At 43.8% G+C, this 16,606-nt stretch overlaps 1 protein-coding gene across 2 annotated transcripts in view; it reads left to right on the top strand.

The window, feature by feature from the left end:
• The first annotated feature begins 6,047 nt into the window (after window positions 1-6,047).
• The window catches only part of TRIM42 (tripartite motif containing 42), a 29,834-nt gene continuing 19,275 nt past the window's right edge, over window positions 6,048-16,606 (top strand). For both annotated transcript variants that reach the window (XM_022582481.3, XM_089911072.1), the window contains exons 1-2: window positions 6,048-6,621; window positions 11,690-12,387. In XM_022582481.3, the coding sequence (XP_022438189.1) occupies window positions 6,284-6,621; window positions 11,690-12,387 (1,036 nt within the window). In that variant the 5' untranslated portion in view covers window positions 6,048-6,283. The remainder of the gene's footprint in view (window positions 6,622-11,689; window positions 12,388-16,606) is intronic.

The following is a 16,606-nucleotide window of genomic DNA, read 5'->3' as shown; positions in this document are numbered from 1 at the left end:
ATGCAATTTGGTCTATTTGTATTTTTCTATTTATGTTTCAGCGTCAGTCTATTTCTTCACCAACACCAATGCTGTTTAATTATAGAGGCATTAAATTTTTCAAAAATATTTAGTACAAGTACACCCCTTATTTCTATTCTCCATCAGAATTTTCCTGACTATTCTTGCTTATTTGTTCTTTAAGTAAACATTTCTAGCATCAGAAAAAAATTCTATTTTTATCAGAATTGCATTGAATGCGTTAATTTAGGGAGACTGACATCTTTAAGATGTTGAGTTTTCCTATCCATAAATATGGTACATCTTTCCATTTGCTCAAGTCTACATTTAAGTCTTTCAAGGGCATTTTAGAGCTTTCCTGATATAGATTTTGAACTTTTCTGGTCAAGTTTATACCTATATACTTTGGTTTTTGCTTTTGTTTTGTTTGTGAATGTAAATGGGTATTTTTTCCTTTTACATCTTCTGTTTTTGTTTGTGTATATGAAAGTCATTGATTTTTTTTTAACATCTTTATTGGGGTATAATTGCTTTACAATTGTGTGTTAGTTTCTGCTTTATAACAAAGTGAATCAGTTATACATATACATATGTTCCCATATCTCTTCCCTCTTGTGTCTCCCTCCCTCCCACCTTCCCTATCCCACCCCTCCAGGCGGTCACAAAACACCGAGCTGATCTCCCAGTGCTATGCGGCTGCTTCCCACTAGCTATCTATTTTGCGTTTGGTAGTGTATATATGTCCATGCCTCTCTCTCGCTTTGTCACAGCTCACGCTTCCCCCTCCCCATATCCTCAAGTCCGTTCTCCAGTAAGTCTGTGTCTTTATTCCTGTCTTACCCCTAGGTTCTTCATGACATTTGGTCATTGATTTTTGTATGTTGATTTTTTTTCCCCCAGCTTTACTGAGGAATAATTAAGAGGTAAAATTGTATATATTTAAAGTATACAACTTGATGACTTGATATACATATAAACTGTGAAACGATTACTACAATCAAGTTAATTAATACAGCCATAACCTTTGGTATGATGAGAATGCTTAAGATCTACTCTTTTAGCGAATTTCAAGTCTATAATATTAACTCTATTCACCATGCTGTACATAAGATCCCTAGAACTTGCACACCTTATAAATGGAGGTTGTACTCCCTAACCAACATCTGTCCATATCCTCCGACCTCCACGGAAACCACCATTCTACTCTCTGTTTCTATGAGTTCGACTTTTTTTTTCAGATTCCACATATAAGTGAGATCATACAATAATTGTCTTTCTCTGCCTGACTTATTTCACATAGCATAATATCCTGCAGGCTCATCCATGTTGTCGCACAAATGGCAGGATTTCCTTTTTTATGACTGAATATTCCAGTACGAGTGTGTGTGTGCGGATCACATTTTCTTTTTCCACTCACCTGTCAGTGAACACTTAAGTTGTTTCCATATCTTGACTATTGTGAATAATACTGCAATGAACATAGGAGGGCAGACATCTCTTCAAGATACTGATTTCTTTTCCTTTAGCTATATAACCAGAAGTGGGATTTCTGGATCATATGTTAGTTCTATTTTTAATTTTTTGAGAAACTGCCATACTGTTTAGACAGTGGCTATATCATTTCACAGTTCCACCAACAGTGCACAAGGCTTCCCTTTTCTCCACCTCCTGAGGTGATATCTCATTGTGGATTTAATTGGCATTTCCCTGATGATCAGTGATGTTGAGCACCTTTTTATGTGCCTGTTGACTGTCTGTATGTCTTCTTTGGAAAAAGAATGTTCATTAGGGTCTTTTGCCCACTTTTTAGTTGGACGATCTGGGTCTTTTTTTTGTTCTTGAGTTGTATGAGTTCTTCATATATTTTAGAAATTAACCCCTTATCAAATATATGGTTTGCAAATATTTTCTCCCATTTCATAGGTTGCCTCTTCATGCTATTGATTATTTCCTTTGCTGTGCAGAAGTTTTTAGTTTGATGTAGTCCCACTCATCTATTTTTTCTTTTGTTGCCTATGCTTTTGGTGTCATATTCAAAAACATCATTTAAAAGTATCTCTATTCACAGATGGTATGAAGTTTAAAAAAATTTTAAAAATGTTTTTAAAGATTAGAGCTAATAATGAATTCATCAACATTGCGGGATACAAGACCAATATAGAAAAATCAGTTATATTTCTATGCACTAACAATGAACGGTACAAAAATAAAATTAAGAAACAATTTCATTTATAGTAGTATCCAAAAAAGATACTTAGGAATAAACTTGACCATATAAGTGCCAGATTTGTACACTGAAAACTAAAAAACATTGTTGACAGAAATCTTAAAAGACCTAAATAAATGGAAGAGCATCCTGTGTTCAAGGATTGGAAAACTTAATATTGTTAAGATGGCAGTACTCCCCAGAGTCATCTAAAGATTAAATGCAATCCCTGTCAAGATTCTAATGGCCTTTTTTGAAAAAATAGAAAAGCTGATCCTAAAATTTATACTGAAATACATGAGGCTCAGAATATCCAAGATAATCTTTACAAGAAAAAAAAATGAGGAGAGCTCACATTTCCCAATTTTAAAACCTACTACAAAGCTGCAATGTCAAAACAGTGTGGTCAACATAAGGATAGACATATAGATCAAAGGAATAGAATAGAGTCCAGTAGTAAACTGTACATCTGTGGTCAATGGATTTTCTCAAATCAAATTTAAAAATTAATTCAAAATGGATCAAAGATCTAAGTGTAATAGCTCAAACTATAAAGTGTTAAGAGAGAACATAGGTATAAATCTTCATGATCTTGCATTAGGCAAAGGTTTTGTAAATGACACCAAAAGAGCAAGCAATAACAACAAAAATATAGATAAATTAGACTTCATCAAAATTAAAGCTTTTGTCCTTCAAAAGACACTATGAACTTGCTGTACACCTGAAACTAACACAATATTGTAAATCAACTATACTCCAATAAAAATTATTTTTGGCTTCGCTGGTGGTGCGGTGGTTGGGAGTCCACCTGCCAATGCAGGGGACATGGGTTCGTGCCCCGGTCTGGGAGGATCCCACATGCCATGGAGCAGCTAGGCCTGTGAGCCATGGCCACCAAGCCTGCGCATCCAGAGCCTGTGCTCTGCAACGGAAGAGGCCACAACAGTGAGAGGCCCACGTACCGCAAAAAAAGAAAAAAAATTTTAAAAAGGACACTGTGAAAAAAAGTGAAAAGACTAAAAACAGAACGGAAAAAAATATTTACAAATCATATATCTGGTAATGGCGTAGTATCTATATTATTCAAAGAACTCTGTTACAACTCAACAATAAAAAAGACAACTCAATTTTAAAATGGGCAAAGGGAGACTTCCCTCGTGGCAAAATGGTTAAGAATCTGCCTGCCTGTGCAGGGGACACAGGTTCGAGCCCTGGTCAGGGAAGATCCCACGTGCCGCGGAGCAAATAAGCCCATGCACCACAACTATGGAGCCTGTGCCCTAGAGCCCACGAGCCACAACTACTGAAGCCCATGTGCCTAGAGCCCGTGCTCCACAACAAGAGAAGCCACTGCAATGAGAAGCCCACGCACTGCAACGAACTAGAGCCCACTCACCGCAACTAGAGAAAGCCCATGTGCAGCAACGAAGACCCAATGCAGCCAAAAATTAATTAATTAATTTTAAAAATAAATAAATAAAATAAAATGGACAAAGGATTTGAGTAGACATTTCTCCAAAGAAGATATACAAATGGCCAATAAGCACATCAAAATGTTCTCAACATCGTTAGTCATCAGGGAAATTCAAGTCTAAACCACAGTGAGGTTCCACTTCATACCCACCATGATGGCTATAATAATTATTACTTTTAAAAAATGACAACAAGTTTTGGTAAGGCTGTAGAGGAATTGTAACCCTCATAATATTGTTGGTGGGAATGTAAAAATGTAAGATGGTGCAGCTGTTTTGGAAACAGTTTGGAATTTCCTCAAAAAGTTAAACATAGAGTTACCATATAACCCAGCAATTCGACTGCTAGGTATACACTCAAGAGAAATGAAAACACATGTTCATACAAAAACTTGTACACAAATGTTCACAGTAACATTATTCATATTGGCCAGAAAGTGGAAACCAGCCAAATGTATTATTATAAAGGTATTATTCAGTCATAAAAAAGGGAAATATTGATACATGCATGAACCTTGAAAACATTAAGTTAAATGAAAGAAACCAGATTCAAACGACCACATATTGTATGATTCCATTTATATGAAATGTCCAGGATAGACAAATCTATAGACACAGGAAATAGATTAATATCTGCCAGAGACTGTGGGGATGGGGCGTAGAGAATGATAGGTAATGAGTACAGAGTGTCTTTTTGGGGTGATGAAAATGTTCTGGAAATAAATCTTGGTGATAGTTACACAATCTTGTGACTATATTAAAAACCATTGAACTGTTCACTTTAAAACAGTGGGTTTAATAGTCAATGAATTATGGGACTTCCGTGGTGGTGCAGTGGTTAAGAATCCACCTGCCAATGCAGGGGACACGGGTTCGAGCCCTGGTGCAGGAAGATCCCACATACCGCAGAGCAGCTAAGCCCATGTGCCACAGCTACTGAAGCCCACAAGCCCACAAGCTCTGCAACAAGAGAAGCCACCGCAATGAGAAGCCTGCGCACCGCAACGAAGAGTACCCCCGCTGGCTGCAACTAGAGGAAAGCTCTCGCGCAGCAACGAAGACCCAACGCAGCCAAAATTTTAAAAATTAATTAATTAAAATAAATAAATTTTTTTAAATAGTGAATTATATCTTAATAAAAATTTTATTTTTCTTTTAAAAAGAGGAAGTCTTGCACAGACCAATGATGAAAATAAATTCAGGAGTGAAACTCAAACTCAAACCTCTGTGTCTAGAGAACAGATAGGAATATTGATAAAACTCTGTTTGAGAAAGCATGTGTGGAAAAAGTGTCTCTCATACACCACTGCTGTCAGTATGAACTGTCACATTCATTTAAGTAAGCAATTTAGTAATTATAAATAAATACATAAATGAAGTATATAGCCTATGATCCAAAATTCTCATCTGTAGGAATCTAAAATCAAAGTGTGGCTGGAACAGTTAACACTCAGTGAATGTTCTTTCTTATTATAAAGCTGATAATCATAGGAAGAGAGAATATATTATGCAATAAATTCCTACAGCCAAATTCAGCTCCCACCTCTGCTTCTTTCTGGAAAAAATAAGACAGTGTTCATATCATATATATGGTATGATAATGAAATTTCTGCTCTTTCGATCTTTGCAAGCTGCATAAAGTGGAAAGCAAAATTCTCTCCTAAAATAGAAGGTCATTTCTAGAGATGCTGAGCATATACTAAAAGAAGAGATAAAGAGTCTCATGTAGAGTTCCAGCCTTTTAATAAAAGGGATACAGTGAGATAGAACTGGGGAAGAGTGCAGGGGCGTAGGAAACAGAGCTTGAGTCTCAGCCTAACCCCATGAGGCTGCAAAAAATGCCAAGAAATATTCACAGTGACTAACACCTCAAGCCTCATAAAAATCAGCAGTGACTATGCAGCAACTGACAAACTCAATCACTACTGACAGAAGTGCTTTAAAGAACCTATATCTGTTTTTCCTTTAATTCTTTCTCCAAATGGTGATTCCCTTTATATGTGGCATTATTGTTTGTAAACATTGCACTTTGTTCATCAAATAAAGAGTTCTATCAATACAAAAAAAAGCCCAAGGAGAGGAATATCATGTCAGTCTGTATTTTCCAATGCATCATACCCAGGCTTTCAGCCCATGAAGACATACCCTGAAGTCAACTTGCCCAAGCTGCAGGAAAAGGACCAAGCAAAGAGAAATAGCTTCGGAAATCCAGCCAATAACCCAAAGTGTGATACAGGACAGGATGCTCTTTTCATTGACACTCCTCTGGAGCTGGTCCTCTGGAAACAGGGAGTATCTGTCAGCCCACCTGCCACTACCCCCAGATCCCACCCTCCCTCCTATCCTGTGTGGTGAGATATGGTGGGGAGACAGGGATTGTGACATAAGCAAATGGCCTGGAACTGATCTATGTAAATGCCAGCCCGTGAGATTCCTAGCAGGGACACCGCCTGTGAAGGCCTCACAACAGCCAACCTCTTGAAACCTCCAAGCTGACTGCCTCATCCAGGGGAGGAGGGACCCCTCCACGGGAGAACGGACAGCAGGATCCTGGTAGAGGAGGCACCAAGAGCTCCAGGGAGCGGGTGGCAATCGTGTAGGCGCCATGGAGACTGCCATGTGTGTTTGCTCTCCATGTTTTACATGGCAGAGGTGTCCCCGCTTATGCTCCTGTCTGTGCTTCAAGTTCCTCTTCACCTCGGAGCGGAACTGCACCTGCTTTCCCTGCCCTTACAAGGATGAGCGCGACTGCCAATGCTGCCACTGCACCTGCTCCGAGAGCCCCAACTGCCACTTCTGCTGCTGCTCCTGGGCCAATGACCCCGACTGTAAGTGTTGCTGTACGGCCAGCAGCAACCGCAAGTGCCACTACTATGAGAGCCGCTGCTGCCGCAATGCCACCATCACGTTCCGCAGGAGCCGCCTCCAGAGCATCCGTACCTTGTAAGTGCCGCGCGCCCGACGCGGGCCGCCGGGGCTCAGGCAAACTGGGGGCGGGGGGCCCCTGCCAGCTGCGGGGACAGGGCAGGTCATCAGCCCCGCCCCAATTCCACCTCTTTGTCTGAAAAAGGGAGGCCAGGAACTTGGGAGCAATTAACTCTCGTTACAATATGTCTTGGTGCAAATATATCACACAGTCATTGTATGGTGAGAGTTGGTAACTAGACATCGTGATGATCTTTTTGAAATGTATAGAAATAGCAACTCACTACGTTGTGTAACGGGAACTAACATAGTGTTGTAGGTCAATTACTCTTCAAAAACAAACAAACTCATAGGAAAAGATCAGATGTGTGATTACCAGAGGCAGGGGGTAGGGGTGGGGCATTGGATGAGGGCAGCCAAAAGGCACAGACTTCCAGTTATGATAGATAGGTTACTAGGGATGTGATGTACCACAGGATATATATAATGAACGCTGCTGTCAGTTATATATGAAAGTTAAGAGAATAAATCCTGAGTTCTTAGCCCAAGAAAAATATTTTTAATTTTTTATTTTTTTCTATTTCTTTAATTTTGTATCTGTACGAGTTGATAGATGTTCATCAAACTTACTGTGATAATCACTGTGTGGTATTTGTAAATCAAATCAGTATGTTGTACACCTTAAACTTATACAGTACTATATGTCAATTACATCTCAATAAAACTAGAAGAAAAAAAGAGCTAAAAAATACTATAAAGTCTGTTTTGCACTTAATGTAACAGTAAAAACGTATATTCAATGGTGTTATTATTTTAAATATTTTTTGTGTTTCAAAATGTAGCGATAAAATTTACCTCAACTGCAAGAAAAAAAAAAACTACACTTTGTAGCAATTAAGTGTACGTGTCTTAAACAGTCACTAATCAGTATAGACCTGAGTTCCAAATCCAAGCTCCCTCAGCTGTGTGAGTGAGTGCTGAGCTCTCCTGAACCCCACCACTCTCACCTCTACAAAATACTAATAGCTAATACTTAGTGTGTAAGCAACTTGCCGGGAACCACGTGCGTGACCCCAGGTAACCCCTACCTCATGCCCATCACACCAGTGAAGAAACTGAACATTTGAGAAGTTGAGTGGCCCAAGATCACACAACTAGTAAGATGCAGTCAGAATTTGAACCCAGAGTCTGTGTGCTTAAATTAAAATGCTGTCCTGCAAAATAGACAGTATGGTACCTGCAATGATTCAGGGGCCTAATATTGCTTTGAAATCTGTTATGTGATATAAAAATATAAATTGCCCTTCCTCCTCTGAACCCTTGATATCTGCAATACTCATTGGAAAAGCAGTAACTTCCACAGGCCGCTTTCAACCCCTATGGCCTGTGTAAGTACCCCAGGTGGCCATGAGCTCCTGCCAGCCTATCTTTGTTCCTACCCAGAAGTCATAGCACTGAGGGTCTCAGTTTCTCACTTAGGGCATTAACCCTCTGTGTCAGGCACTGCATAGCCTCTTCCTGCCCTGACCAAGGCGGTCTCTTCATGTCACACATGAGGGGCATCTGGAATAGCAGAGGCAGACTTCTTAGAGGGGAAAGACCAAAACTCAGCATTCTAAGATGACAGCACTTGGAGAGGCGGAAAGATGAGAGGCAGGTTGGAAGCCTTTCGAGGCTGGAAAAACAATTCTGTGAGCAAACGCTCCGTGAATTCAGGGGAAGGATATGATCTCTCTCACAGTTCAGCCCTTTGTAGCTGGTTAATAAAAATTACTCTCAGCTCATGGACCTCGCGTGGTGTTTGCACGAACAGAGAACCCAGGGGTTCTGGATTCAAGTGCAGAAGTTCTAAGGTGCAGAAAGTAACTCTCACACCCCTCTCTCCTCTCAACTGCCCCATTTCCTGCACATCAACAATGAAGAGTCACCAAGCCCGTTTCAACAGGGGAAGGATGACACTGGTGCTTTGGAGACGCTTAGACCAGTAGCTCCCAAACCTTGTTTTGCATTAGAATCACCTGGGGGTCTTTAAAAACTACTGATGCCTGGCCCCCGCCCCCAGACATTCTGACTTCATTGGCTTCAGGTATGTCCTGGGCATCAGAGTTTTTAAAAAACTCTCCTGCCCCCAGGTGGCGCTAAAGTGCAGAATGGCCTGGAGGGAAAAAGAAGGGAAGCCAGGAGACTTGCCAGGTGATATATGGGAACACAAGTACAAGGGGAACAGGCCTAAATTTGGGAGGAGGCTGCCACGGTACAGAGGAGCAGAGGCCAGTTATCTCAACAAAAAGACAAGGCTGCTGGGCTCGGTGATGGTTGTGGCGTGGAATCATGACCACTGAATGCCCAAGTCCAAGCCTGAGGCTTTCTGATGATGGTCAGAGATGTTATTGCAAGTGTCAGGGGGTTGGTGCTGGGTCCGCTGAGGCTTATCTTCCACCTGGCCTCTCTCCTGGTGTCTGACCCACCGCCTCCCCTGTTCCTCGTCACTGCTTCCTTCTCAGCATTTTCCTCATCCTGCCTCACTCTGATCTCATTCATCCCCCTTTGCCTTTACTCATCTCTTTTTCTCACTTCCTTTTTCACCTTCACCCCAACTCCCTGGGCCATTAACACCTGTCTCTTCTCCCTGTTCTCTCTTTCTCTTTCTCCAGCACCCTCCTCTCTCCCTCCTTCTTTCTGATTTCTCGTGCTGTCTCCCTTTATATTCCACACTGATTCTCATAGCCCCACCTTATGAAACCAGAGAAATCCACCCAGCTCTCATGTATACATCTGCCCTCCCCCCTCCAGATGACCCCTCCAAAGCTGGAGCAGGAGAAAGCAGAGAGGCTGGGAAAGCAGAGAAGGAACAAAGCTGAGAACATTGAGTCTGGCAGGCTTGGACACCAGCATGCAAATCTCTAAGGGGGGAGCTATCCAGGTGCCCGAGTCTCCATAACCGGCACTGTCCCCATGGTGCCACTCCCTTCCAACATGTTTGGGTATCACCCTTGACTGCCTGGGCTCTGAGACCTGGGTCCCTGGCCAAGGGAATGGGGAAGGATCCAGAGGCATATAGGGACTGCAAGAACACAAAAGAGAACACAGGCAGAATGTCAAACGCAACCCCTAGACATCGCTAATACAAACAGAGAAGAAGGGACAGGAATAGTCACAAAATCAGTATGTTTTTTTTTTAAACATCTTTATTGGAGTATAATTGCTTTACAATGTGTGTTAGTTTCTGCTGTATAACAAAGTGAATCAGCTATACGTATACATATATCCCCATATCCCTTCCCTCTTGCGTCTCCCTCCCACCCTCCCTATCCCACCCCTCTAGCTGGTCACAAAGCACCGAGCTGATCTCCCTGTGCTACAAAGCTGCTTCCCACTAGCTATCTATTTTACATTTGGTAGTGTATATATGTCCATGCCACTCTCTCACTTTGTCCCAGCTTACCCTTCCCCCTCCCCGTGTCCTCAAGTCCATTCTCTACATCTGTGTCTTTATTCCTGTCCTGCCCCTATGTTCTTCAGAACCATTGTTTTTTTTTAGATCCCATACATATGTGTTAACATACAGTATTTGTTTTCCTCTTTCTGACTTACTTCACGCTGTATGACAGACTCTAGGTCGAAATAAGTATGTTTTATACCTCCATCCCCATGGCTAATTCATTTATTTTCATAAACTGCTTTTGCCCTGATTGTAGCTTCTTAGAACATGCACTTGAAAGTTTACAAGTATGCACTTACTTCATCCATAGTCCTTACAATATATGAAATCAGCCTCAGATATTAGACAAAGATTCAACACACACACACACACACACACACACACACACACACACACACACCCCGTACAAGCACATATTTTTCATAGACTTGACCACTGTTTTCCCCTGCTGTGGACATGAGCTGGCTAGGAACAGAGGGGAGTCACTGTAGTGGCCATTTATTGAATGCTTACTATGTCCAGGGAGTTAAGCACTTATCATGGATTATCTCATAGGGACTTTAAAATCCTCATGAAGGAAGTAATATTGTGAGCTTTGATTTACTGAGGGTGAGAGAGGTGAAGAAACTTATCTCAAAAGTGCAACTCTAAAGCAGCGCATTTCACCATGAGCAACCTGCCCCTAACACCTAGCCCCTTAAGTCGTAGTTGAGGTCTGGTGATCAGAACACACGGGGTCTGGGCTTGGCTGGGCAACTAACCTCCTGGTGTCCTGTGAAGAACACTTTGCCCATCTTCTTCTATGTTCCATCTCACACACAATAGTAATGTCAGTGCCCAGAGGAGACTGGAATTACTGGCCCAGTGCAACAACTGAGAGATACACCACGAGCAAGTGTGAGGTGTCTCCGTAAGAAGGCATCACTAAGTTATTACAGGATTTAGGCGCATGTTAGGTGAGAACACAGGGGTAAATCTCCTATTAGGTATCTTAATAAATCTTGCCTAGAAGGTGGGAAGAACAGAGTTGAGCCTGATGCTGCAACTGGTGAAAAAGCAGCAGTCACTGTCCTTAACCAGGACAGGGGATGTTTGATCATTTTTGTGGTTTGGACAATGTTCTTGCTTTTGTCTGAGTTCAAACGTGAAGAAGTGGTCTTGTTTCTCTTTTGCTCCATCACAGCCCCAGAATGGCCTTGTCTGCTGTGGGCGTTCTGTGATATTATCCAGGGCCAACAGAACCCCAAGACCCAGCTGACAGTGCCAGCCCCTCTGGACTGTTTTTCTCTTGCTCAAAAAATAACAAGCAGTTGTATTGCACTTACTGTGTTCCAGGGACCGCTCTAAGGCCGTGCAGGTATTCAAATCAATTTTAATTTTCTCAAGAAACTCTATCAGGCGAGTACTAATTTTATAACGAGGAGAGAGGCAGAGAGAGGTTAATTAACTTACCTGGCGTCGTCCAGCTAAAGGATGGTGGAGGGGGGTTTAGAACCCAGGCACCATCCGCCCGCTCCCCCCACCCCCCGGCACAGCCATGCCCCTCCCCATCACACCACAAAGCGGCTCAGTGACACCCGGTTCCTTCCGAGGTGGAGAAACGGAGCTCTCCTCCTGAGGTCCCGTGTTTGCTTCCCCTTGCAGCTCCAAGATGGCCCTGCGCATCGGGAGCAGCGACATGCAACTGGATAAGGTGAAGATGATGCCCGCGAAAAGCAACCTGGTCAGCCACCTGTTGTGCCCCATCTGCAGCCGGCTGCGCCTGCACTCCTTCATACTACCCTGCCACCACAGCCTGTGCGAGAAGTGCCTGCGGCAGCTGCAGAAGCACGCCGAGGTCACCGAGAACTTCTTCATCCTCATCTGCCCCGTGTGCAACCGCTCGCACTGCATGCCCTACAGCCACAAGATGCTGCTGCCCGAGAACTACCTGCGCGGACGCCTCACCAAGCGCTACATGCAGCAGCATGGCTACCTCAGGTGGCGCTTCGACCGCTCCAGCGGGCCTATCGTCTGCCAGGTCTGCCGCAGCCAGAGCATCGCCTACAAGCGCTGCATCACCTGCCGCCTCAACCTGTGCAACGAGTGCCTCAAGACCTTCCACTCGGACGTGACCATGCAGGACCATGTGTTCGTGGACACCAGCACCGAGGACCAGGACGAGAAGATCTGCATCCACCACCCGTCCAGCCGCGTCATTGAGTACTGCCGGAACGACGACGAATTGCTCTGCGGCTTCTGCAAGACTGCCTTACACAATGGCCACGACACCATCAGCCTCATCGATGCCTGCTCCGAGAGGGCTGCCGCGCTCTTCAGCGCCATCGCCAAGTTCAAAGCAGGTCCTGGTCCCCTCTTCTCCCTCCACCACTCCTAGCTCAGGAACTGATGGGGAAGGTGATGTGGGAGGATCTGTTTAGAGAGAGCCTTACCTCCACCTGGTGGGGCAGTCCAAGCCCTGGGAGACACTGAGCCAGGCTGCAAGTCAGTGGCCTGGAATCCACATCTGGCAACTACCACCAGCCACTTAACCTCCCTGTGCCTTGGTTTTCTCATCTATAAAATGGGGATAATGGTGTTACCCAATGCAAGTTCGTGTGCCCGGCACACAGTGGGGCCAAACAAACTGACAATAGGTTGGAGTTTGGACCAGAGAAAGATTTATTGCAGGGTCAGGCAAGGAGACAGGTGGCTCCTGTCCCCCAAAACCCCAAGCTCTGGGAGGGGTTTCAGCAAGGCACTTTTAAAAGCAAGGTGAGGGAGGGGTCAGGTTGGTTGCTGCAAGCTTCTTGGTGTCTGTATCCTTTGTTCTTGCAGCTGTCCACATAGGTCAGGTCACGATGTTCCTGCAAACCTCCAACAAGACAAATGTTGTTCTCTGTTCTGCAACTTTTTATCTCTATGTGAATGGACTTTTAAAGATGAGAGCCTTGAGAATAGGCTATCCCGTATATTTCAGGCTATAGGCAACATTCTTTTACAAAAGGTGCAGAGCCTGCAGGACTAACCACATGTTAACAAAGCACAAAGGTTAAAGCAAAAGGAACAGATCTAATACCATGTCAGATTTGTTCTTCCCTGAACAATTTGTTCTTTCCTCATTGGGTGGTTGTGAGGATTAAATGAGATACTCTAACTGAAGCATGCAAAAAATGATCTAGCCCATAATAAGTACATAAAGATTCTATAATCTTGGTTATAATTTTCATGACCTTGGGCCTCATTTCCTCCTTTGGAGAACGAAGAGATTGATCCTGTAGTATCCTGAAGTTCTGTGAGCCTTTCTAAGGTGTTTTGTCCCTAAAGATGGATTTCTTCAGTATCTTCCCAATTTAAAGGGGAAAAGAATTAAGTCGATGCTGAGGGTTACCTCAGTTTTAAATTTCCCTTGAAGTTGCAAGCAGCACAGTAAAGGAACTGATAGCAAATACATAATAATGGGAAAACCCAGAAATAGCCAGTAATGTTGTAGTCAACAGCTCACTTTTCCTCTGCACGCCTGCTCATGGTTATTTTATGTTGGCTACATATAATATAGTTATAGTTTCTATAAGGGAAACTGACTCAGGTTTTCGTGATGGAACCAAGTACAGTGATATTTCACAGGGTTCAGCAAAGAGCCCAATAATTTCTGGGTGTATATCCACCAGGTTAGATATGAGGATCTCAGGGATCCTTTTAGGCTCTTTGACCCTGGGAATAGCTTCCTTGAACAGAGGCCTACTTTACCGGGGCCTTTTAGAGGACTTATGTCTAATCCTCTCCATAATCCTACAGTACGGGCACTAATATTCCACGCCCCCCCCCCCCAGGATAGACAACTGGGATTCCAAGAAGGAACTGGCACAAGTCCCCTAGTAAATGGCAGAGCCGGTCTCTCTGACTCCAAAGTCCATGTTAATTCCACAACATTTGACAACCTATTCTGCTAAACAGTGACCAAAATCTAAAGATAAAGAGATTGAAAAACAATGGGAACCACCACCACACCTGTGGTCTGTTTCCCTACGTGGTGGCCTAGAGTCAAATGACCAGCGTGCTCCAGATCAACCCAGCCTCTCCCCTGTCAGAAATTTCAGTGTCCATACAAACAGGTCTGAACAGATTGACCAGGGGGCAGCTTTCCGCTGAGCTGCACAGGAAGGTCCCATTGGACATAGAAGTGGGTCACGGACAGACTTTGCTAAATATGTCCCCCAGGACCTCTCACCAGCATGAATATTTCAGGAATAACTTGATTTCTCAATTGCTGCATGCCTAAAAACATTGTTTGTCAATTGACACTTATTCAATTTGGGAACAGCACCAGGGAAGCCCCTATATTAAAGAAAGCCTACAGGAGCCGCGTTGCCAGGCCAATGGAAGCCCCCATTGGTTCCTAGAGGGTTTTCTTAAGGTGGAACCCGTGGCCTGAGCTTGGCTGGATTCTTTTTTAAGTACCCCAGGTGATTCTGATGTAACAGAAGACTGAGAAGGGCAACTGGAGCAATTAAGAACATAGGCTCTGGAGTTAGACAAATAGAATTAGGGACAGGCCCTGGGTCCTTCTAGTTACTTGCTGTGTGACACTGGGCAGTCATTTAACCTCTCTGAGCCTTAGTGTCCTCATCTATAAATGGAAACAACATCTTCCTCTTCTGAAGTTATATGTAATGTATGATAATATATAGATATGATCCATATGTGTGATACATGATAATGTATGGATTGGATCTATATAAACGTTTAATAAATAGTAGCTGGTTTTGGGCTTCCCTGGTGGTGCAGTGGTTGAGAGTCTGCCTGCCAATGCAGAGGACACAGGTTCGTGCCCTGGTCTGGGAAGATCCCACATGCCGCGGAGCGGCTGGGCCCGTGAGCCATGGCCGCTGAGCCTGCGCGTCCGGAGCCTGTGCTCCGCAATGGGAGAGGCCGCAACAGTGAGAGGCCCACGTACTGCAAAAAGAAAAAAAAAAAAATAGTAGCTAGTTTTAAATATAGTGCCTGAAAGAGACCTTGCTTTGACTTTGTTCTAAGACCAGCTCTTGCAAAACTGCCTTATTTGTAAGGGGCATCTTCCCCCTCATCTAAGACATTTTTATCCTACCTCTCCAGACTCAGCTCTAAGGAGCCTAACTAATCCCTAATAAAGCAAGGAATTTCCTATTCAGATTTCTTCTAACAGTGAGTAACTATTGAAGAGTCAAAGGAATTAATGTATAACGTGGAATTTCAGGGGCCCTAAGTCACAGCAGGGCTTGCACGTGGAGAGGGCAGGGAGCATTTCTCAGCACCACTGCAATCACATCATGACAGTCCCCTGTTCAGCCCCCATCTGTATTGCCTCCCCATCCCTTCTGCGTCAGTGTGAGGGAGGAGGTGAGCAGAGGAAATGGGGGCTTCAGAAAGCAGGCCAGAGAGCAACACTGCTGACGTTCACCCCAAAGATGTTAGAAAACAGGACAGAATGGCTTTCACTCAACAAACACCATTCTAGCACCTCTACACATCCTAGTCACGGTGGTAACTGAGACAGCTGTGGTCCTGTTCTCATGGTCTGCCAGAACCCGAGGGTTTCTCTTACTGTAATGCACATCTCTGTGCCACCACCCACAGAGATCCAACTTACTGTGGACCCAGGGCTATGTTAAGAAACATGACTTGGTCACCCCCACTGCTGAGTAAAATTTGGAGAGGATTATAGCCCATCAAATCACTGCAGAGTCAGCCTTTCATGGGGAGGACTTTACCTCTAGAGTAGGCCACAGAAGGTTGACATGTCTTGAGATCACTGCCTAATGCCTAAGACCCTATAAATGGCAACTGTGAAGTTGCCATTTCACAGACAGAGGTGGCCCACATGCTCATCCTGCCCCAGCATCTTCCACACTGCAGTATCGTTGGGTTTATGCGTGCCTGGAACATCAGTGGCCTCTCACACTCATACCTGTATCCCTAGAGCCTAGAAAAGCATGTGACATGGAACAGATGTCACATGTTTGTTGAATGACTGAGTGAACTTAAAATCCAAATGCCATGTGAGAGGCGGCAGGATAAACTCGGTTTTCCTTGAAGTGTAACAGCAGATGCTTTCCGGAAAGTAAGTGGGGAGTAAGCAAGAGAGGGAGCCCAGCTGAACCCAAGGGAGCCAAAGTCCCCAGCAGAGAAAGGAACATGTTAAAGAGCAACCACAGTGAAGGGGAACTTTGCTGATCTGCCACCATTGTCTAGGGCTGGGTTTTGGTGAACAAGGCAAGGCAGTATTTAGAAGCAGTCATCAGAAATTTAGTTCTTTCTCCCACCCCTGCAAAAGCTTAAGTTTTCACACAGGGGAAATCCATCACTTTGTGACATCATCTCTTCTCAAGTAAAACTTGCTGACAAGTGAAGTCTGGTGAAAACTAACATCAAAGGTGGCCTTGAACTCCCAACTTTAGACCCAAGGCTGCAGGGATTACTAGATAGAAGTATGCCAGGGAAGGATGGCTGTCCTACCCAAGGGAAGTATTATACAAGGAGAAAGAAAGGGGTGTATGGAGAGAGGCCACATTCATTTTATAAACCTATGCTAGCATCTTTCAG

The sequence above is a fragment of the Delphinapterus leucas genome, chromosome 4 (assembly GCF_059928025.1).
Source record: "Delphinapterus leucas isolate spDelLeu-1000000601 "Yukka" chromosome 4, BTC_Dleu_Yukka2, whole genome shotgun sequence".
NCBI classification, from domain to species: Eukaryota; Metazoa; Chordata; class Mammalia; order Artiodactyla; family Monodontidae; genus Delphinapterus; species Delphinapterus leucas.
This window is presented reverse-complemented; position numbering and strand designations above follow the sequence as displayed.